General features: G+C 41.0%; 1 protein-coding gene across 3 annotated transcripts in view; it reads right to left on the bottom strand.

Annotated features, from left to right (window-relative positions):
* Positions 1-156: 156 nt before the first annotated feature.
* The window catches only part of hipk2 (homeodomain interacting protein kinase 2), a 67,598-nt gene continuing 45,695 nt past the window's right edge, over positions 157-22,059 (bottom strand). Inside the window, exons 3-15 of one of the 3 annotated variants that reach the window (XM_072385433.1) lie at positions 21,772-21,895; positions 21,023-21,142; positions 19,328-19,414; positions 15,949-16,133; positions 15,683-15,845; positions 13,508-13,733; positions 13,170-13,291; positions 10,344-10,474; positions 9,301-9,483; positions 8,819-9,142; positions 7,756-8,024; positions 6,582-6,769; positions 157-6,418 (exon numbers count right to left, since the gene is read on the bottom strand). In XM_072385433.1, the coding sequence (XP_072241534.1) occupies positions 5,957-6,418; positions 6,582-6,769; positions 7,756-8,024; positions 8,819-9,142; positions 9,301-9,483; positions 10,344-10,474; positions 13,170-13,291; positions 13,508-13,733; positions 15,683-15,845; positions 15,949-16,133; positions 19,328-19,414; positions 21,023-21,142; positions 21,772-21,895 (2,584 nt within the window). In that variant the 3' untranslated portion in view covers positions 157-5,956. The remainder of the gene's footprint in view (positions 6,419-6,581; positions 6,770-7,755; positions 8,025-8,818; positions 9,143-9,300; positions 9,484-10,343; positions 10,475-13,169; positions 13,292-13,507; positions 13,734-15,682; positions 15,846-15,948; positions 16,134-19,327; positions 19,415-21,022; positions 21,143-21,771; positions 21,896-22,059) is intronic. The other 2 variants (XM_072385435.1, XM_072385434.1) reach the window with 2 other exon arrangements.

The following is a 22,059-nucleotide window of genomic DNA, read 5'->3' on the forward strand; positions in this document are numbered from 1 at the left end:
TTAATATTTTAGAGATATAACATCATTGCCTTTGTGTAACATTGCAAACTTATATCTCTCTGAGGCTTACAAGAGTTTTATTCTTATAGGCACACAAAAGCAGTCTAAAGCACACATGCACACTACATACACCCCAGCACAAAAACAGGAGCCCGGTGCCGTGACTTAACAGTTTAATGTAAATCCAAGACAAAGTGTGATTACATTTTCTACACATATACAATATGCATATGTGAGCATACAAATTCTCATTAATAACTCGATTCACCTCGGAGACCGAAAAAATGATCAAAAGTAACAGTGAATAACAAGCTATAACATAGTTCACCACAACGCAAGCCCCTTCTCACCCTACAGTTAGTAAAGAGGACAAATAAAATAACTATATTCTTCTATTTGATGAAGCTGTTTGTCTGTTAAAACCCTCCTGTAAAATTTACAATGGTATTATTAGTTTTTTCGAAGCCTAATATAAATTCACTCAATTTTTCTACAACGAAAATGATTAAGAGAAGCACACAACATCATAATGGAAACACAAGCGCTTAGTTGCAAGTACTCAAATTGTTAGGTTTAATTAATCCTTTTTCTTATTGTCATTATTATATTTATTTAAACATTCTATAAAGCCAGTAAAATATCCATTCTTATAACATACTTGATAATATTAGGCTAAGGAACAGGGGATACATAGAACGCTACATCAACAGATTGAAATAATGAGACATCACACCCCAAGAAAAACAAAATTAATTAAGAATAGACGATAAACAGAGAAGTATACTAGGAAATACTGCAGCACACATTAGCTTCATTGACAAAGAATGAGATTTTACAACATTGAGAAACCATACAGCAATGGACACAAAAAGGGGGCCAGGGTTTGATGCACTCTTAGGTCCTTAGAAAATGTTAAATTGGATTATCGTTAGCTATTTACCTACTTATCACTAATTTATTATTTTACTATTATTGAAAACCCCAAACCGGACGGTGACTTTGACATGATATCTAGCTTGAGATGGATATTTTTGTGGTGAAAAAAAGACAATCTGGCCTTGAAGGTAGCTTTGGTCTACCACTTCCAGATATCGCCATAAAAAAATGATCTTCCAAGCAAAACATCTAAAATTGGAAATATGAAACTAGATGGTGTATTTCTAAGTTATGAAATCGGGATCTATGTTACCTACAACATAGCAAACTAAAGAAATCAGCAGGTACAAAGCAATTCATGATCTAACCTGGTTTAACACAATTTAGTGGCGGCTGAAGATAGTAGGGAAATCATATTTGAATCAGTTTTGGTTCTTAAATTCATATGTTGCAATAAGATGACACCCCCTACCACCAATGGCATCAAACCATGACCACCCCACCCTGAATTCCCCAGAAGAATAGCCAGCAAAAGGAGCAGATCCCCTTAACAAAGGTTAAACAGAAGAAAAGAGAAGTCATATCCTATAGGGCTTTAAGAATGCTTGTGAAATTAGATTACAAATTTTCTGTTGACTGAGAGTTCATCAACACATGACTTATCCACCTCACACCTGTCTGTAACTCCTTTGAACTTTGAGAAGCAGCAGCGGCTTAGCTGATCAATTTATGCCGCAAAAGTGTGTGGATTGATGTTGCAGGTTGTCTGTTCACTTGCTTTGTCCACTTACAGGAGTTTACTTGAAGATGATTAATGTAGCACTGTGTGTCTTGCTCTCAGGAATGTTTATGAGTGTTTCCAAAGCTCCAGGAAGAGTAGTTTGCACAATAACACTATGAGCAAAATTGGAAGATTGAGTGCATTTCACAGGATAATGACAGGGTTCATATAAAGAGATGGAGATGCTGCCTTATTTAGTTTTCTCTAATTCAAATGTCCCCTTAAAGCTTTGGAGGTATTGTTGGTTATTTGGAAGGCAGTACTTAACAATAAAGTTGCTAGCTGGGGAGGCGATAGTCACCTCAGCAACACTGAACATTTTTACACACTACTTAAGCACATTTTGGTAATTGTAAGGTCACTCGATCTACATTAATGCTCACATTTCTGATTCCCCTTTTTTTATCATAAAACACAAAATGTTGCTTATGTGAAACAGAAACAATGACAAAGGTATCATACACATCAAGTTATTTTCCACAAGGTTGAACATACAGGGTTTCTCCGAACTGGATGTTTCATTTGAGAAAATAATGATCATTGGATATCCCCTAATCATGAGGATAGTGGCAATTTTTACATTATCATTCTCATATGGGATTTTGCTGGAGATCAGATGTATATTTATTGCATCATGCATGGCCACAAATGGTGAAGGATTGGACTAAATGGTCACCCACTGAGAAAGATCTAAAGCCATTTCAAATGTAGTCGGGTTACATATTACATTCATTTTGTGCAGATGACCATGGTTTTAAAGGTATAGTTGGTACATTTTTGATTAATTCATTTGACAGGTCATTCTATTCCATGGCACACTCTTGTGAAACAACTTTTTTTTGTTAAAATTAATTTACTTACAACACGAATAAAGCTAAAAGATCAACAACAGAAAACTAACTGGCTTTCAACAAAATTTGGAGAGAGGCTAAATAATTATTCATAATTGATTCAGTCTAAATGGGGGCTAGATAGGAGGAATAATGAAACAAAACTGAAAAGATTACACAGAAAAAAAGCTTTAAAACAAATTGCAGGTCTTTTTATAGCTTTCATGCATACAGAAATTACTGTGCTGTACGCATAATGTATGTTAAATCCTCACTGTGCATTTTGTAGGTTCTTTACATATGTGTATGTCATGGTGGTAAAACAACACATCCTCAAAATCACTTGTTAAGCATTTAAAGATGAGACCAGAAGTTATTGCCTGTCTGTTCTGCAATGCTGTGGAGGATTGCTTGTTCTGTACTGTACTATGCTGTGCTGTGCTGTACATGGTCAACCTGTTAAAATTCTTTGGTGGGACGAGCAAAAAAGTTTGAGTGTGACAGCACTATCCCCATGCTGACAAGAGTGGGGACAGGACAGCAGTGTACTGTAGCATGGGTAACGCTATATTCCCTCAAACAGTGGAATGTTTCAGTAGTTTGTCTCATAACAGAGGAGCCAAAAGAATCCAATGGAAAATCATCTCCCTTATGTGTGTGTGCTTAGGCCTCAGTGACCCAGAAGAAATAAAGAAGATAAAACAGAATAAAAAGAAAACAATAGAACAGAGACAAATGATGTAACAAGCAACGCACTATGTAATCACATCTTCAAGTGCCTTGACCCAAGGCTTTCATGCTGGAGCTGATGGGGAGTGGAGAGTTTTTGAGGAGAGTACCAGGATGAAAGACAACTCCGGGGGCCCATCGAGGGACTGTTGGATTTAAAACCTGGGCATTGCACCCTCAAGCTAAATAAGTATTTATAAGGGCCCCGGTGGATTATCATCAACTCACCACTTTCTATCCTCAGCAGTGTTGCAACACTTTACACAGGTGCACCCACCTCCACAGAATACTAAATATTACTTTACAACAACCCCCAGGTTACAAAATAGAAACGAGCTGGACATATAATAAAAACACACTCACACTTTGATAAAACATCCACAAGAATTATTGCAACAATCTCTAAAAATAAACACAACATGTACTACAGCCATGTCAAAAAGTTCAAGATAATGTTAAGTTAAAAAGAAAAAGAAAATCACTTCAAATGCAAGTACTATGGCATAAGATACAGGGGAGGGAAAGGCTTTCACTAAACCATCAGCAGTTCTGATGTGCCCATGTTCAATAGCTCAAATGAACAGGGGGGATTATTTGTATTATCGGCTACAAGAAAATTAAATCAGTTTAATCAAGCAGCAAACACATAAAGCAACAGCCCTATTGGTTCTCTAAGTGTTCAGGTATCCCATCTGGTTGGCGTGGCAATGTCTGTGGTGTACCTGGTTCGAAGACAAATGGACAGTGGTAACAAGCCATCCACAAGGCGCCCTTCCAGGTGTACGCTGTATCATTTCCCTTCTGTTCTCTTTTTGCAGTTCTATAATGCTGCCCGAACCTCAATAAATTAACCTCCAGTGATCTTTGTAGGAGAAAAATGAACAGCAACAAAAGACAACAACAAAAGAATGTCAAAATTTGAAGTGTGCATTCAGGTGAGGTAGTGTCCATGAGGCTCCTACCAACCACCTGGGCTCAGTGTTACTATCAACCTGCTCATTGCCAACTTACTACCATTTTAGTCCCATTGAATATAGAGAGTTTCCCTCCATCAGCTGACCCTACGCTTTCAACCAGCCCCTTAACTCCTGCCTACACAGTATCTCTCTCAAACACTGCTTCATACTCTGTCTTTTCGCTGCAGCCAGGCTATCTCTGGCCTCACAGAAATAACCCTCATGGCAACAATCACTTTCTGTCAGGCCCTTCTCTCGGACTAGCTCTTAACCTTGACAAAAACCAACCTCTGTTGTGTCTCAAACATTATACTGTAACTCATACCTTGTACATGAAAACTGAGCTAACATCTTTGCTCTCTAATCATGACACACATTTCCCTTGTGTGATCAAAAGGAACAAATAAAGTCCTAACTACGGTCACATTTCAGGTGCCACTGTGATAGAGGTTTACAGTTACAGCTAAACTGTACATTTTCATATTTACATGAATTACCAGAACAAATGTAACAAGAATTTATCTAGAACTTTGGTTAAGTACCCCAGGCAAGTTATCTCATGCACACATAATAAAATAGCTCAGCGTAATATCTACTCTGACTTCAATCTTCATCATCTATGGTATGCTGTCATTATGGGCAAGAAACAGCTAGGACTGAGCCTACACCTGGAAGAAAGCTACAACTGCCCTGATTAGGATGTCAAACCAGGGGAAACATGTCTCTCTAAGTATAGCTTTAGTCTCTTGTGGCTTTCAGGATCCAAGCCAAGTAAACTGTGTCGTTAAATCTGTAAGGCACTACAAGGGAACAATGGTCAAAACCTAAAGACTGAAGAGGGTTTTGAGGAGATGGACTACACACGCATGGCTGACAGTAGCACACACAGACAATCACGTTGTACATGCCTATGTTATTATAACCACTTTGTGCAATCACATTGAAAAAAGAGGAACAAATAAATCTATTGGTATTGGGAAAGAAAAAAAACAGGTGCAGACTGCTACATTCTAAGAACGGGGCCCAGCTAAGACACCTAGCTAAAACTGAAGTATCATAAAGGTGAAACATAAAGGAAAAATATCTATAAATACACTAAAAAGTTTGTTGTCTTCTGTTGGTTATATTTCCAGTAGCCTCCTCTGCTGGAGAAGAGTGGAGTGGGTGGAGTTGCCTCTCTTTTCTCCCCACACCATGAATGATTTGGAAATACTAAGACAGTTCAAGGCCATCATTATTTTTTTTTCTTTGAAGAGCAGCAGGTTTCCGTATTTCACCTTGTCCCAAATCCCTTGGGATTCCAGACTTCCAGTCAGTAACCCCTGTTCAACAGTCACTTCCCAAATATATAAGGGGAAATAAAAGACAACAAATCAGAAAACCTCCACTGTCCCAAAACGCTGGCTCCAAACTTCCCTGTAAAATTAATGAGACATAATTTTTCTGATAAGGTAAAGCAAAGTGTAGGCAAATAAAAGCAAAAACTGGCCCTTTCAAAAGGAAAAAAAAATTAAAAGAGAACTTGAACTGTACCCCTCTGAGATTCAGCAGCCATCTTTCCCTTCTTGAGTGGCTGTGAATCATATTTTTTTCTTTTTCTCTCTGTTGTTATTTCTTCAAGTGATACATGACAGTTTCATGAGGATTGCATGTTCCTCTGTCTCTGTTTATGTCTGAGGTCGAGGAGAGGATGTTCAGGATGTTGATGGGGGCTCAGGGCGGGATGAGGTTTGAGGGAAGCAGCAGCGCTGGGTCAGGATCTCCAGTGTCAGTCAGTGTCTTCTCTAGAGGTAAGGATACTGGTTAACCTTGGTGGGGCTCAGCGGGTATCCAGTGTAGACAGTGGAGGCAGGGGAGGCGCTGATGTAGGCCTGGTGGGCAAACTGAGCCTGGTACTGGCTGTGGTGCAGGGTGGGCGAGGGCAGCACACGGTGGCCCATGCTGACTGGAACCTGGTGGACGATGCTTGGGGGGTAGCTTCCGTGCTGGACTGCGTGGCGTGCTGAACCCTGTGATGCAACCAGGTGGGCCACAGTGCTGGTGGAGCTCAGAGCAGCAGGTGCTGTGTAGGTGTAGAGGTGGGGCTGACTGGGCAGGTGTGTGGCTGCCAGGTGTGGGTGAACATTGCCTGTGTGAGAGGGGCTGTTGTGATGGAAGGAGTATGGGGCTTGAGCGATGTTGGGGGTGATGTAGGCCTGCTGGCGCCGATGTCCTCCATTTCGCTCGGCTACCATGTGCTGCTGGGCCTGGAGGAGGAAGAGATCAAAGAGATTTTGTAATGTTGGTGGACTGATTTTTTTGTTAGCTACATATTTATTGCCAGAAACAGCACGTTGTCTCATCTAACTCTGGGCTGTAAAAAGTTAGTACACATCATCACTCACAGTGATGACTCATGTCTAATCATACCTGGCTAAGATTAAGAGGCTGCTGCTGAAGTGGGTGTGGCCCTGAGCGCTGCTGTCGGTAGGATCCGCCTCCAGTTACACCCCCTGGTAAGTGATTATTGCCAGATGCCAATCCAATGGAGGATTTAAACTTGTAAGCTGAATTCTGATGATTCACTCCATCTGTGCAGAAGACAGAGGTCTGGTTAACTGGAAAACAGAGTTAAAAAAGACCAGATAAGAAAAAAAGATACTTTTTACATGCTTGAGACAATACATTTGAGTGTCTAAAGTTGACACCAACTTAAAAACTCCAAAACACACAGCCCTGGCACTTTCATTAAGTCTCCCTTCATTTGAAAATATCTCATTAAATAAGTGGTTTAGATTTACAGGGGATTTCTGTGTCACATGGTCAGCACAGAGTACAATTATTTAGCCTCCTCATTTTTATCTAAGATATGATAAGATAAGATAAACTTTATTGATCCCAGTGGGGAAAGTTTACGTAAAATCTTCACCCAATTTTAATTTCAAATCATGCTGCATCAGCCTCTCAACTATCATCAGCAGGTATATAGTTCACGTTAACTTACGTTAGCTTACAAAGCTTTACCAGTACTTGTCTCATGGTTTATATACCCACTTGAAAATCCCATTTTAAACAGACATTCAATTTTTTTTTTTAAATCAGAGGCTTGGAAATCCATCTTCCCATTTATCAATAAATGCTACACAAACATCAGCTTAAGTTAGCCAAGTTTTTTAACATTAGCTTCTAAAAACGTAAACCAAACACAGAGAAGAGAACTGACAGCTCATGAAGCATGTATGTGACAGAAGAGTTACGACGTGATTTTTAATTTTACTGTTCAAATGAGAAATTGTGCCTGAAAGAGGGATCAGTACCAATGTAAGCAACATGGAGTTAGTGGCCTCTCAGACTTTCAACTGTCTCCTCACACAAAAAGTTATAATTTTCAGCATGGATTACTGATCACTATTCATCTCAAAGGAGAAGTACAAACTATTGGCTGAAAAGGTACTCTCTGTCCTTATTATTTTAAAAAGCACGTCACAGACACTTCATTAAATCTTCAGGAAATTGTATAAACTTGTGAAAAAAGGAAATAATATGTCTCCTTTAATACTGCTTCTAAAAACACATCAGTAATCAGTTACTGCAGAAGGCTGACCTTTTGAAAAGCTGCGTCCTTTACCTGGCATCAGGCGCTCACATTCATTCGGGACCTCACTGTTCTGTGTTTTCATAGGCGGAATGATGATGGTGCGAGGGTTCCCATTGTTGTAGTTGTCCAGGATGGTGGTCTTTGTATCGTAGCTGTTGTTGTTGGGAGGTCTTGACTCCAAAGTGTAGGGGCTGTTGTTGCTCGAACAGTCTGACTCTGGTGAATCGTGGACTGTCACACAACTGATAACATTCTTTCTCTGCTTAGAAGACGAGCTGGAAAAAAACAGAAGGGGAACAGAGAGAAGTTAGTTGTTCTGAATGCTAAATCAATTTGTATGAGAATCATTTAAAACCATTTTAGATAAGTAGGAGGTATTTTGTTTGTGCCTCAGGGAGGAATTTCTAGTTTGACATTACACTGGCGGGGAAAAAATGCAATAATAAACATAACACAAATAGGTACATACATTTTCCCAGATCTACCTTAACAGTCATCATATATCCTGTGGTAGAATATTGACCACTATTCAATATTGAATAAATGTATTACTGTGAGGTCAAAACACCTGATTAGTTTGTACAAGGTATATTTCTGCTGTTATTATCACATCTGTCCATTCCTGTTCTTACTTCATTGCATATGCCAACATTAAGGTGTTGTCAACAGAACATATTCTCTTCTTCTTTTTCCCCACAGATTACTCTGGGAACTCAGATAGCATTTTATGATCTCAAATTAAATCACCCTCCTACAGTCACACAGTCATCTTCTCCCAGAAACACTAAGAGTCCCCCCCGAAAATGTTTATTTAATGTAAAAGAACACAGAACTAGTAAGAAGAAAGATAATAGCAAAAAACATTTATTTTTCCAGCTAAAGTAGATGCATGCTGTGATTTCAAACAGCCTGTTTTTATTTATCTTGTCTGACCTAAAATTACTGCCCTTTGTGGTTCATGATGCAACTTCATATTGTAATAATAACAAGCTTCTCTTCTATCACTAGCAACTAATCATAACATGAAAATCCCCCAAAACCACATAAATCCCCCAAAACCACAACCGACCCATTGTTTTGTTTCTGGTCATCTTCCTCGTCTGTGTCACTGCTGATTGTGATGATGCTGACTGCAGGGCTGGGCGTATCAGGGATGATGATGGTCTGTCTGGGTACATGATGCTGGTGCTGATGGTCACGCGTGGTGCTAGAAGCTTGCTCGGCTTCATTAGCCCCCCATCCTCCGCCCCCACATCCCTGGATGGGCGGGCAGTTGGAGGATGAGCCGTTCTGTAGCACGGCGCAACGTGGGGGCGTGTTCTCCTTCACCCTCTTGGAGCGCTGTGGAGACAGCACCACTTGAGAGGATGACACCTCGTAGGCTGACACGTTCCTTATAGAAAGACAGAAATGGGCATGAGTGATTAGGGAGAACAAATACACTGATGCTGAAGATTTAAGACTTAAATATTAAGAGAAATGACTTGTGGTGGTGATTTTTAGCTGCCACGTTGACATTTTACAGCCAGTCTGAGTTGAGTGTGTAAGTACCTGGCAGACATCTGATGCTGTTTGTTCTTTTTGGAAGAGGAATTGTTGTTGGTTGAAGGCTGCCTCATAACATGTGCCACGCCCACATTGAGTGTCTGGTTGGATGGGAGCGTAACGTGGCCAGCCAACAAGGCCGGCTGCTGCATGATGGGATTATAATGGCCCCCATGAGTGTGGGAATTCCTGTAATATAACACAATTTGTTGTTACCATACACTGAAAGCAATAAGAAACTGCAAATAAAGTGGCAGTGTATAAAAAAATACACTGATAACAGTCAATAAAATTTTAAAAAATGTGATCGGGAATAAGAAAGATTGTAATAGCATTTCCCACAGAGGCCAGTGGGTGGCAGCAGCTAACTTTTCTAAACAGATTGAACAGAAGAGAGATAATACGAAGGGAGCAAAGAGGGAGGGCAGAGGAGCTGACACCAGCAGCTGTGGAGCGATAGCTCTGCAGAGGAAGTGCGACACTTTCCCAATCTTCTCTCTGAGGACTACAGAGCTGCCACTGGACAGGAAGGGAGGAAGAGACAAGGAGGGGCATGTCTGGTCATAGACGGACATCTCAGAATGAATCTAAACATACATTGCCCCAGCAGCCCATCATACACAAAAATGATAAACCTGCCTTCCCCTTATCTCCCAGCAGATAGCCTGTTTTCGCTATCAAGTTGTTGCAGTGACAGGCTATAGGCTACACTCTGCATGGTGTTTCCAAATGTACATATATATATATATATATGAGGTAAATCTTCCTGTAAAAGCACTGGTGCTAATTTGGAAAGTAAAAGTATGACAGAAAGTAAAGGATATGACATCTGAAGTCACCTCGGGACTTAAATATGATATACTGTTTTAAAAGTTATTTACTTTTGATACTTATAACACGCCAAGCAGATATATCTGTTCTAGGTGAATCCTTAAGAGAAATTTCAGTTAAAAAATTGAGGGCAGCAACATTCAGTTCTCTCCTGGATAAAAGTTTTAAAAGTAAATGTAAAAAAACCATAAATAAATAAAAAGTGCAGTGTTGATGACCTCCAGTTGGCGAGAGTCTGTGTGCTGCTCATGGAGTCGGGGATGACAGTGGCATGCTGTACTGAGGTGTGGGTGAGCTGCTGCCATGCTGGAGGCAGCAGGATCTGCTGAGTGCCGCTGGGCCAGGCCTGCTGTGGAAGGAGAACGTAGAGAACAGAGATATAAAGGTCAGAAAAAGCAGACACAGAATAAGAGACAGCTGCCATTTAATAAAACAGCCAAACAATGATTTTATAGAACAAAATCTAACACAGTCAGCAAAGTTACCTGGAATTTTGTTTTTGCCATCTTTTTGTTCAAATATAAGTGCACGAACAAAAGAAACTTGTTTAATTTTGCTGATTAGTTTAAAGGTGTCAATAGCAGGTTAAAACCAGCTGCTGGGCAAAAATAATTTAAACTCAACCAGTTTAAAGTAGACATCCAACCACGAAAGAGATACAGGAAGACCTGGACTTAATAAAGCTACAGCAAGTAATTTCTTTGTGTGCTTGCATTTGAGCCTATAAGCACATATGTGTGTGTCGCTGTGTTTGATGTTAGTGTGATTATGTGTTTGACTTGAGTCAAATTATCCTACGATATATAATTAAATTCTCACTACTCAAACTGCTCTGAGTGAGGTTACATTGTATTTCTGAGGCAGAACAGGAGGACTAGTCAGCACAATGTGCCCCAAGAAGTGCTGAGATGAGTATGTGTGCATGCATGCCTAAATGCGTTTGTGTGTTACTGTGTGTAGCCCTAATAGTTTAATGCAGTTCTATTGATTAGTACTTTAATGTCAGGGCTAATTAATTGTTCCTTTAATGCCATTTGCACATGTATTTACAATGGAATAAGCATGAGGTGCAGCACATACACATTTAAAAACAAAGGCAGAGAAAAAAGAGGCACAAAACTGTATAAAACTGCTGAGCAGCTAATGTGTGCATACAGCAGCGGCACCTTTTTATCATTAGCTTCACTTTTATTTTTCCATTAACTCTAGTCTTTTTCCATTAACTCTGATATAAAGTAGCGCTGCTTTATAGCCTGATGTCATGACTATGGAATTATTTGTTTTTGTCAGAGGGTGGTTGCAGAGTCCAGTGCTGCAGGGGGCATCTGATGCACTGGACCCTGCAACAGGGCTGCCTTGTCTCTGAGCTGATGACTGACATCTCTAATGGAACATTCTGAAGCTGGAGATGGTCTATGCATCTAAGACCACATCCAAGGCCTTTTATCAACATGCCATTAAGAGACTCTAATACATCCATCCATCTCCTGCTCCTCCACTTCCTTGTTCTATCTCCATTCCCGGCACTCTACATGCCTTTCTCACGAGGCGTCTGTGTTTTGTAACCAGCCTGTCTGCCCTGAAATGGTAACCCAGTTAAGAGGTTGTTTTCTTTCTTCTCAGAGCCTACCATCACTATCAGTGGCCCACCACCTCCCACTGTGACCTACACTCTCTGGGTGAAAACCCTTTGTCACCTCAGGGCTTACAAAGCCCATGCTCTCACTCCCCAATTGTTTCCACATTTTCTGCATTCCTGCTCCAGATAAAGGTCCCACTGGTTTCCCTTCCTCCCAGCTTGGAGCCTCCTTCACTGCTCTCTCTCTCTGTGCAGCCAGGTGCTCAGGGGTTAAACTCGAATATGTCCAAAGTGCGCAATGGGTGCATGGGTGACAGTGAACAGTGAACGGATAAGGTTGCAGAACCAAGAGTCAAGCACCACTCAGTCACGCCTGTGAGACCTCCCACAGTAAAGGAATAAACACAGAGAAGTACACTCACCACGCAGCCAGTTATTAGGTGAGCTGTTCACTGGCCTGTATAAACCATCTGCTTATGTTAACTATTGCGTGTCTGTGTTTAACATGTGTGCAGACAGAGGTTACAACGGACACCTGCAGAGCATGGTGTAAATGCGTGATACACAATTAATTAATGCAACAGAAATGCCTCTCTAAGACAGAATTATTTGACTTGATTTGCTATTAATGTTTTGTTAGATCTTTTGTGTCTATAGATCTGATGATGCAGTAAGCTCTCTAGTTATGATGTGCCTCAGTCAAGCTTTCCCTGACCTCTGAGGATCCTCTGAGGCCTGTAATTTTGAGCGCCTGACTTGGAAGCAGCCGTGGAGCTAATCACCATTTGGTATCTGACAGATTAACCCACCATAGAAACACAGGCATCTGCACAGACATACACGTAGAGCTTTGCTACTTGCCTGGCTGCCTACTGGATGATTAACTGGAGATAAGGGAGCGCTTCAAACTCCCTGGATTCTCAGGGATATTTTAAGGCCTCACGGAAATTTCCATAGGGACAAAGATGTGATGACAATGGAAGTCTGCAGTCGGTGTGTGTGCAGTGAGAGTAATGGACAGTTGCTCTCTGTTCCATGAAACAACTGCATGTTAGCAGCTATATTCTGGCCCCACTGAGTGAGCTCGGTTAAAGGCCTTCTCTTTGTGAGTGACTTTTGCCTTTGAGTGCATCAGACCGTGGCAGCCTCTGCCTCCAGGAGAGCTGGGTCGGTGGGGGGTGAGATGGTGATAATGCACAGGATAGGTTGCCTGAATGCACTCAGGAAGAAACACCTGCCAGCAGCGGCAGGGCCCTTGAACACTAAGGGATTTCTTTCTTCCATCGATGGACTATTATTAGTGAGGTTTTTTTTTTTTAAAAAGTACATAAATACAAAAGAATGCAGGGAGTTTAGTCTGAATGTGAGCAGTTCAAAGTTTAAAAATGTTCCTGACAGGCACTGTTCTCGTTGAGATCCAAATAACTATCAGTTCACCCTCTGTGACGCTTGAATCTCTTCCTACCTGTGTAAGAAGGCCAGGTTGAATCTGCAGAGGCTGGGCACCAGGGGCCTGCGTCACTATGGGAACAGCATTCTCCATCCGCACAGAGTAACTAGTGTGCTTGGAAGGGGATGCCTGCAGCCCTGTGCATATAAAAAGGCACATATACAAAGAATGTCAATATAAGTATATCAGTAGCCCACCATAACTGTCACCTGCACACAAACACACTACAGCATCTGTAAAATTACCGAAAAGAGATCAGATAATTTACACATATTAAACAACTGGTGGAACAAATACATAATCACATTCTAGCCATATATGCAAATGCACATTAACTGCAAAGGCCTCCTTACCTTGGAAACCTGGTGGGCAGACTATGAGCGCCTGCTGGAAGGGGTCAGGCCGGGCAGCGCAGAGCTGAGGAGCCCCTGGCTGCAGAGGCATGCTCCTCTGGGCCACAGCTGCCATGGACGCAGCGGAGGGCTGGTAGAGTGCAGATTGGTAGTTAAGTATGGAGACATCAGGACTTGCAAAGGAAAGGGTGGCATTGTTGGTGGAGGAGGGAGCCAGGTTGGTGGCCTAAAGGAATGGTGGGACCAAAATAAAAATCATGAGGGTGAAGGTACAGATGGGAATGACAGGGATGTGGAGGTGCTCCATGGAGGGAAGGCTGAGTAGTAGGCATAGTAAAAACAGAAAGATAACACTTCTGACAAAATAATGCAGACATAGAGGCACAAAACAACCACAAGACAGAAAGAAGGTGAACAGAGGGGCACCCAAGATTGATGAAAGCTAATGGAAGAATGAGGGAATTAGTCTTAAAATATGCAGACATTTGATTTGATTAATTAGAGGGAGAAAGACAATGCGAGTGGAGATGCAATCAGTGCTACAATTCTAAGAATAATCAACCATCAAAGAGCAAAATGTCAGCAAATTCAATCAAAACAAGTCATTTACAGCATTTACTGGCATACATATCTTTACTAGAATAATATGCTGCTGGAAATATATCGTTAAGAAATGACGATGAACACAAAATTAACAGACCCATGCATGTCTCACTGAACACAGACCACACAGGCATAAACATTCTCATTATTACTTTACTTAAATGTGGAGGGAAAAAGTCATAAAAATGATCTTATGAGTCAGATAAAATGTAAATGTTACAGAATAATAATGAGTGGATTTACTAAAGCTGCAGCAAAATGTGACATTTCATGTCACAGCTTCATTATCCAGTCTCTAAATCAATTATACCATACAGGATGTAATTTCATAGTCAACAGTCATTGTATGAATATATAAGGTTAGGTAACTTCTTCACCATTAATAAGACATGTGGAACACTAAGACCACTTGGGAACATCTCAGATATAAACAGATGTTTTACAGAAACCTGTAACATGTAAGTATTACTTGCTCCATAAGATACTATCTAATTTTAGACTTATTAATCAGGTGTATGTAGGGGAAGGAGAAATAAATAGACAACATTTTCATCTTTCATTTGCTCTTTTTAGCGAGTTTGATGAACATCAGGGGGGAGAACATAATCAATATGGCAATGTGGATTTCATCAAAAACTAGCATGGAAACAGCAAAACTCAAGCATAAGATGTTTTCCAGTTTTGCAAATGAATAGGGATGAGTAAATCACTAACCCGTGTCTGTCTACATGCTCTGAAAGGGCAGGCTGAAGGAATGTTGATCCATTTAAATCACATCAAAGACTAGGTTTTTGTCACATACCACTTAGTATGAGTTAGCTCAATGCATTTGTTGATAGAGAACTCTGTTTACTAAAGAGAAGGGTGGTTGGATATAGCAGGAGTTGTAACTATGCACAATCTGGAAAACCTTGCAACCAGACGCTTGGTGATTCCGGCAGAAGCCAAAAGTCAGCAGTTTCGATTCATAGCCCGTATGGGAACGAAGCGATAAAGCGCCACAGGCTCAACCCAGGGAAAAAGAAGAGAAGACAGAGGAGGACAGGAGTGAGAGGAGGGGGAAAAGAGAGGAAGCCTGGTAAAGGGATTCTTAAGGCCTGAAAGCCCCAGAATGCAAGGCAAGCAGGAAGTGGGGCTTGTCATGTGTGTAATCAGCACTTTGTGACAATCCCACAGGACCTGGGGCACAGACTGAAATGAAGGCAGACAGATCTACATGTACTAAGGCAGAGAGGCAGGCCAGGAATCTTGGAGACATGCAGACAAACAATGGATAGCAAAAAACACAAAAAGGCACAAACAGGCTGCTAAGCTGTTTAACCACTGACAAAACAAAATTGTTGCATTGTTCATAGTTTTGACTTTCTGACATACGTGCATACTTGTTTATGGTGAAGCTGTTAAAACACAGCACGTTTTTATATACAGCATATCATCTTCATGGTAATAAATTCATTGAAACCTGCCATGCAAATTCAATAAACCACAGCTAACCCATTTACATACTTCCATCCGCACAGAAGTGGTTGCCCCACAGCACACTGATGAATGAATTTCTTTTTTCACTCTTACCTGGCTGTGCACAGTGTTCAGCTGGTTGTTGAAGGTCATGGTAAGGTTGGTGGAGGTGCTGGGGGCCACATGGGTGATAAAGGGTGTCTTGCTCTGGTTGACTGTGTCATACATGTTGACACGACGCTTGCAGATCTCCATATTTTGGAAGCATGACTTTACACTGCAAACGCACAAGGTGAAAGAGACAGAGAAGGAGTGAATGCTGTGTCTGATGACTGTCAAAGCACTTGTAAATATACAAACAGCAACTGTTGAGCACATACTGTGTGCTGTGTGGGAAATCGAGGAGATGTGACATGGTAACAAAGGGGTGGTTGAGCGTTTCGATAGGGGTGATCCTCTTGTCTGCATCGATGGTCAGCATCTTGGTTAACAAATCAATGAACTCCCTCCTGTCAGCCTTCTCTGCCAGCATGTCGCTCCCCTCCAGGTCTGACGTCATGTTCACCTAAAGGCAGAAAACAAACACATGCACATTTTAGCATTTCAAACACTTCTTCAGTCGCTAAACACTCAAAGTCTTTCATTCTCATTTCAGAAAAATCTCTCCCACAGCCTATTCCCATGGAGGGATCTATTAATACACACAAGGCCTCATAAGTTAGGGTGTCAGAGTGTGTGTCACAGAGCCTAGTGATAACCTTGCACCTTAGTGTTATTATAAACATTTGCACTTGCATCCATAGCACCACTTGAAATATCTCCTGACGCCTTCACTGAGATTTTTCCCTGTTCCTGAAATGTGAAAACAAACAAAAACTGCAAACCCAATAAACACTGCCATTGGCTATTCACTAAAAAGCCTTTTCACACAGGACATCATTTTGCAAGCAGCTCTGAAAAAGCTGACAGGGCAACTCAACCTAAATATATTCTGAGGCAATTCTGGGAAGCTGCCTTGAAACATCATGTTGTTTCATCTGTGATAAACATTGTGGCTTAGGCCGTGGATAAATAATGGGCAAAGCAGCACATTTCTGCCTTAATGCAGAGGTACAAACAGTAGCAATGCCTGACTTGTTATGCAGTGCACTAATTCTGGTGTGTTTAGAGCAACTTTTAGTGTTGACATGTCTGGTGACAAATGGAGGAAATGGGACAAGGTCATGATATGGCAAGTCCGGTCTTCAGCAAACAAGCAAATTGTCAGCAGGGCTGAGACTGTGGATACAGACAGGCAGTCTTGTTTATAGTGACTGTTGTGCAGTGGAAGCAGGCCTGTTTTTCATAAAGACGCAATGCTTATCTGTAGGCCTGCCCCAGGGTCTATCAGATGTGCTGCCAGTCAACACAGCAAATCTGATTCAATCCTCTTCCATATGCAAGTTATTTGCAGGTTATTCAGGTTCTGTAACCACTCCTCTCTGCTCGCTGGTTTTGATAAATGAATAATCTGCAGAATGAGTTGAAAAATAATCACACTGTCCTCTTCTAGTGGAGATGACTTTGGAGAAATGTACAAAGCTAGACACCGCAAAAATCTGAATTAATAAGCTTGGAAATGCCATATATTGAATTAAGATATGTGACTCGGTTAGAGAAGCTATCTTCTCTCTGAAAACTCTGAAACTGGCAGAGAAAACACATAAAAACAAGGGACTTTAAATCACATGGTCAGTCTTGCTTGTCATGTCATGTGCTGTGAGGAGCACGACTGGCAGATCTCAAGCAGAGGGACAAATCAGACTATGCTTTAGGTAATGAGGAGAACGACATGTAGTATGTAGGCCTGCCTTCTACATAATCCCACAAAATGTACCTACAACTTTAACACTTTATTTCTCAGTAGGAGGTGAAGTAGCAGACAAGAAAATAAGTGCACATCATAAAAGAAAGATGGGATAAAGACCATGCTGCACCTCCTGCCATGGCTTCACTCCCATCAGTTTGGATACTAAAGGACTCAAAGCGAGTACAGTTCTGGCCTTCCTTCCATCCACATCAAGCCCGTAGCAGGGTCTGGTATTTACTGTAAGTTGGTGTGTGATTTACTCAAATTAGATATACTCTAAAGCCTCCACACGTTTCCCAAGACTGAAAGGAGATTCATTATCTCTTCCTGGCACCCAGCCCCTCTGTCTTGTGGGCCTTAAGCTATATCATCCATTATACACGCAGAGACAGATGTCCACAATGCTGGCTTGTTTATGTGGTCAGGACAGTGAGATGGGGTAAAACAGGCAGTTTTCTCCCACATTAAGCCTGTGCAGCTCTGCTGTACCTCCTCTGTGTTTTTGTTGTAAACTGAGCCTGGCTGCTATAGAGGAAGACAGGACACAGAGCTTGAAGCATAGAAGACAGATGACCCAGGGGATATCATACCGGTGCAGGTTGGTTTCATTAAACTGTGTGCTTCATGCATGTGTGTGTGTGTCTACGTGAGTGTGTGTGTGTGTGTGTGCGGTAACTGTAAATTCAACAATCCAGAAAGTGATACCATCTCGTCCCAACTGACTACATGTTATTCCAGACTGGCCTGACAGTGGCCCTGGGCACTATGGACATCCATAATTGTCTGCATCATTTAAGTAGCTACACGTGTTGTGTATCCACTTGGATAGTTTCCAGAGGCTTCTGCTTGTTGGCAGTCAAAATGACCATGTTCCAAAGGAAGAAATTCACTCGCCTAAATCTTATCTGTTGGCAAACCATTATTGGGAGATTGATCATGGAGCATGATGACAGGAGGACTGTCACACATTTGAGGAACCTTGGGAAAAAAAACTGTCATTCTTCATCACCGGCACCGGCATCTGCCCAAAGAACCAAGTGAGGGCGTAAAAAACAACACTGACAATCACTCACTGTCAGGCACATCCGAAAATGTCATGGTTACAGGAGAACTTTCCCATCGTGGAGTAATGAATTCATTCTGAATCACAGGGGAAGGAAACATTACATACGGATGTGTTCAGGGATGATGCTTTACTATATATATACATCATTTAACATAACATCACCTCTTGCAGTTATGTGAGGAAGCAGATATGTGACATCCAGGGCTGCAGGGAAAGGGCTAAGCAGCTGAGTAATCAAGACACAAGATGGTGCGCACAAAACTGTGCAAGTTGGAACTTTTTGGAACGTGTACACACACTGTACTGTATGTTTAATTACGCTTCTGAGTGAAAGGGGGGGTATTGCATTTTGTGGCTTTTCCCTTACTTTGCTTACATGTACTCCAGATATTCACAATATTCACTGCAGCTTAAATAAGAAAACAAACTTTACATATCAAACCTGTCAACCAGCCACACCACATGTTCACTTCATCTGTCTGTAAGTTATTAGATCGCGGTTAAGCAAAATGAAGAGTAGCAGCTGAGTTTAGCAGGGATTTCACTGAACAGCTGCTTTAATTTCTGTCTGTATAATTCTATGTATCAGTGGAGCTACACTTCAGCTGGAGATCAGACCTTGGCAGGGATAAATATTTAAAAGGATTTCAAATATTTGATAGATAATTCTCTGGATGTGATGAATCAAACTGGCCCTGAACCTGAACAGTCCCATAAAAGAAGCTTCAAATATGAGTCAGGCAGATGCGACTGAAGCAAAAGACAGAGCAAAAGCAAATAATGCATCTGCTGTTGGATTTGTGGGCAGGGAAGTGTTGTGATTTGTGATACTGTAACATTGTACCTGTGCCATATCATCCAAGCAGTTGAAGATGTACTTGCGAGCTTCCTTGGACTTGATCCCTGTTTCACCCTCGTGGTCCTCTGGAGTCTGCGGGAGACAAAAAGCAGATGTTCCTCTAAAATCCCATCATTCATTCCCTCTGGAAATGGACTATTTACATTTGGCTCATTATAGCCTCTCGTTGTTGATATGCAGCAGACCTCAGCTTACCCTGTGAGCAACCCTGGGATAGCTCACAAATACTCATCCAACTAAGAAAGATGGGGGGAGACTGTATATGGTAGAGCACACTATATCACACAGACACTGCAACAATATGCAGACTATACACCAGTTTTGCATTGCTGCCCCTGGACACACATGTACCTGACAGGTATAAACATGTCATTCTTGTGTTTCAACAGATGCAGCTTTACACTAAACATTTCTGTGCTGATCGGACTATAAAAATTTCCTGACTTAACACTCAGTATCTTTAATTACAGTCAGCAACACAACACAGCTGCTGTTACATGGAAACACATGGTAAGGTCAAATTAAAGCTGAGCAGTCACTCTCCAAAGGGGAAAAAAAGTGTTCAGGACCTTGATTTAGCACATAGTATACATTAGAAGATCTTGAAGAGTTACAGCACTAATAAAGAGAACAAGTCAAAAGCAAGTCACAAATCAATATCTGTGTGTTCCCTCCAAAACTCATGCCAACACTAATTATAGTGGAATCAAAAGCACTTAGAGAGATATTTCAGAGAGATCTGAGAAATAAAAAAAACAAAACAGAAAATGTAAGTAAAAGCTTCAGGAAGGTCTCTAACATATTCCTGACAAATACTAAAACAAGCCAATCTGCCTGACTTTGGAGCAAGTATACTTGATATTACTATACTGTATGTCTCTATTAAAAGCCCATTCCCAATTATTGGCTGTCAGCTGCTGTGGTATGTTACTGGGATTAATAAGAAACAGATGTGTCCGTATACGTGAAAAAAGAAAATTGAGCCATGATGGATAAAAACAGATAAAGACGGAGTAGATAACATGAAAACATCATCATATCCTGCAGAGAGTCATCAGTGTTTGCTATTCAGTGCAGTCAATAATTAAATATGCACAATCTCTGTGTGGCATACAAAAGTTCAATTAAAGTAAATTCTCCTTATTTAGTTGCCTACACAGAGGGGCGGTATTAGGAGGTTACACAGATCAATTTAGATCTCATTACACTCTCACCATGTGTCTCACATATGTTGCTGGAACTGCCAATATTAGAAATAAACAGAAAGATATAAATGGCTTAGTAATTGAACTGACATACCAATAAATAAAAAGATGTGTTTAGAATAAATGTAGACACCGATTGGTTTAAGTGTAACAGAAATTTCTAGTTTAATTTTCTTCTGTTTTTTTTTTTACATTTTGTTTCAATACCCCTATTAATTGAATTTTGATTTTCTTTATCACCTAATAGACATCAATTTATTTATCTATTTTTTTTTCACCATCTTTATATGTACATATTCATTTCTGTAATATTTCCCCTTTGCATTACTTTTGCAGTCTCTGGGACCTAAACTACAGCTTTTACTGGCAAAGCTTAGCTTGTGAAATATCTTCTGCTCTTGCAAGGATGTAGTTTATACCACCAGCGTAAATCATATGTGTGTCTGTGCATCCCTCTGTATCATTCAAACTGTACCTTAAGTCTCCAGAGTGGATAGGTTGAGTCTGGATCTCTGTTGAAGAACCTGGTGGTCTTCGTCCCTGCACTTAAGAGATATTCTGCAGGCAGACCCTGCGTCTGTGAGATGTACCGGATCTGCAAAACAGAAGTGGAAACTTGCACATGAGATTTTCCACATAAGATGCATTTTATTGAGGAGGACAGTGAAGCTTCCCTGCTCGTGACAAAAAGCAAAGCTTTAGAGCGGATGCTCTCTTAACAGTTTAAAAATCCAGGTTGATGTTAACTTCTACAGACTTATATGATTAAAATAAGCATTGCACCCAAACAGGACCTTGGCTTACTGGTCTTAGACTGATTTGAGAATAGCAAATGAAACACGCAAAGTTTCTGAGCTTGTGCAAAATCAGACAAGCTTCTTGAGAGATGGAGCGCAACTTGCTCAATGTTTTCCCACTGAGCCCCATCTGACTGATAGAGAGAGAGCAATGCGACAATGTCTTGCTCTGGAGCACAGGGGCTGCACTAATTGGACAAGTGGCTCTGTAGCATCTGTTCACATAAACAGAGAGGCTCCGCAAGAATCACCATAGGCTGTCAGGGGGATTTCAGGGAGAAGCATCCCAGCACACTCAGATATACACATTCACAAAGAGACACACACAAATTCATACACATAAAAAAACTGTGCATACATTAACTCAGGGTTATTCTAATACCCAACATAGATTGGAAAGAGTTTGAAAGTACACATCATGTGCTACCTGATCATACTCTGAGGCTCCAGGGTAGAGGGGCCATCCCAAGAAGAGCTCAGCTATTACACAACCAAGCGACCACATGTCTATGGCCTCACAGAACGGCAGGCCGAGGATGATCTCTGGAGCTCTGTGGATATAGAAAACACAGTGGTGTTAGTGATAAGATGTTTTCATCTTACCATGCTTTAGCCTAATCTGCATGAACTGCCATATAGCAACTGTGACTAAACTTTATATTGTCTTTGTCAATATCTCTACAAAGGTTTTCTGGGTAGCTTTTTCTTCATACTT

The sequence above is a fragment of the Leuresthes tenuis genome, unplaced genomic scaffold, assembly GCF_036924035.1.
Source record: "Leuresthes tenuis unplaced genomic scaffold, fLeuTen1.0.hap1 SCAF_5, whole genome shotgun sequence".
NCBI classification, from domain to species: domain Eukaryota; kingdom Metazoa; phylum Chordata; class Actinopteri; order Atheriniformes; family Atherinopsidae; genus Leuresthes; species Leuresthes tenuis.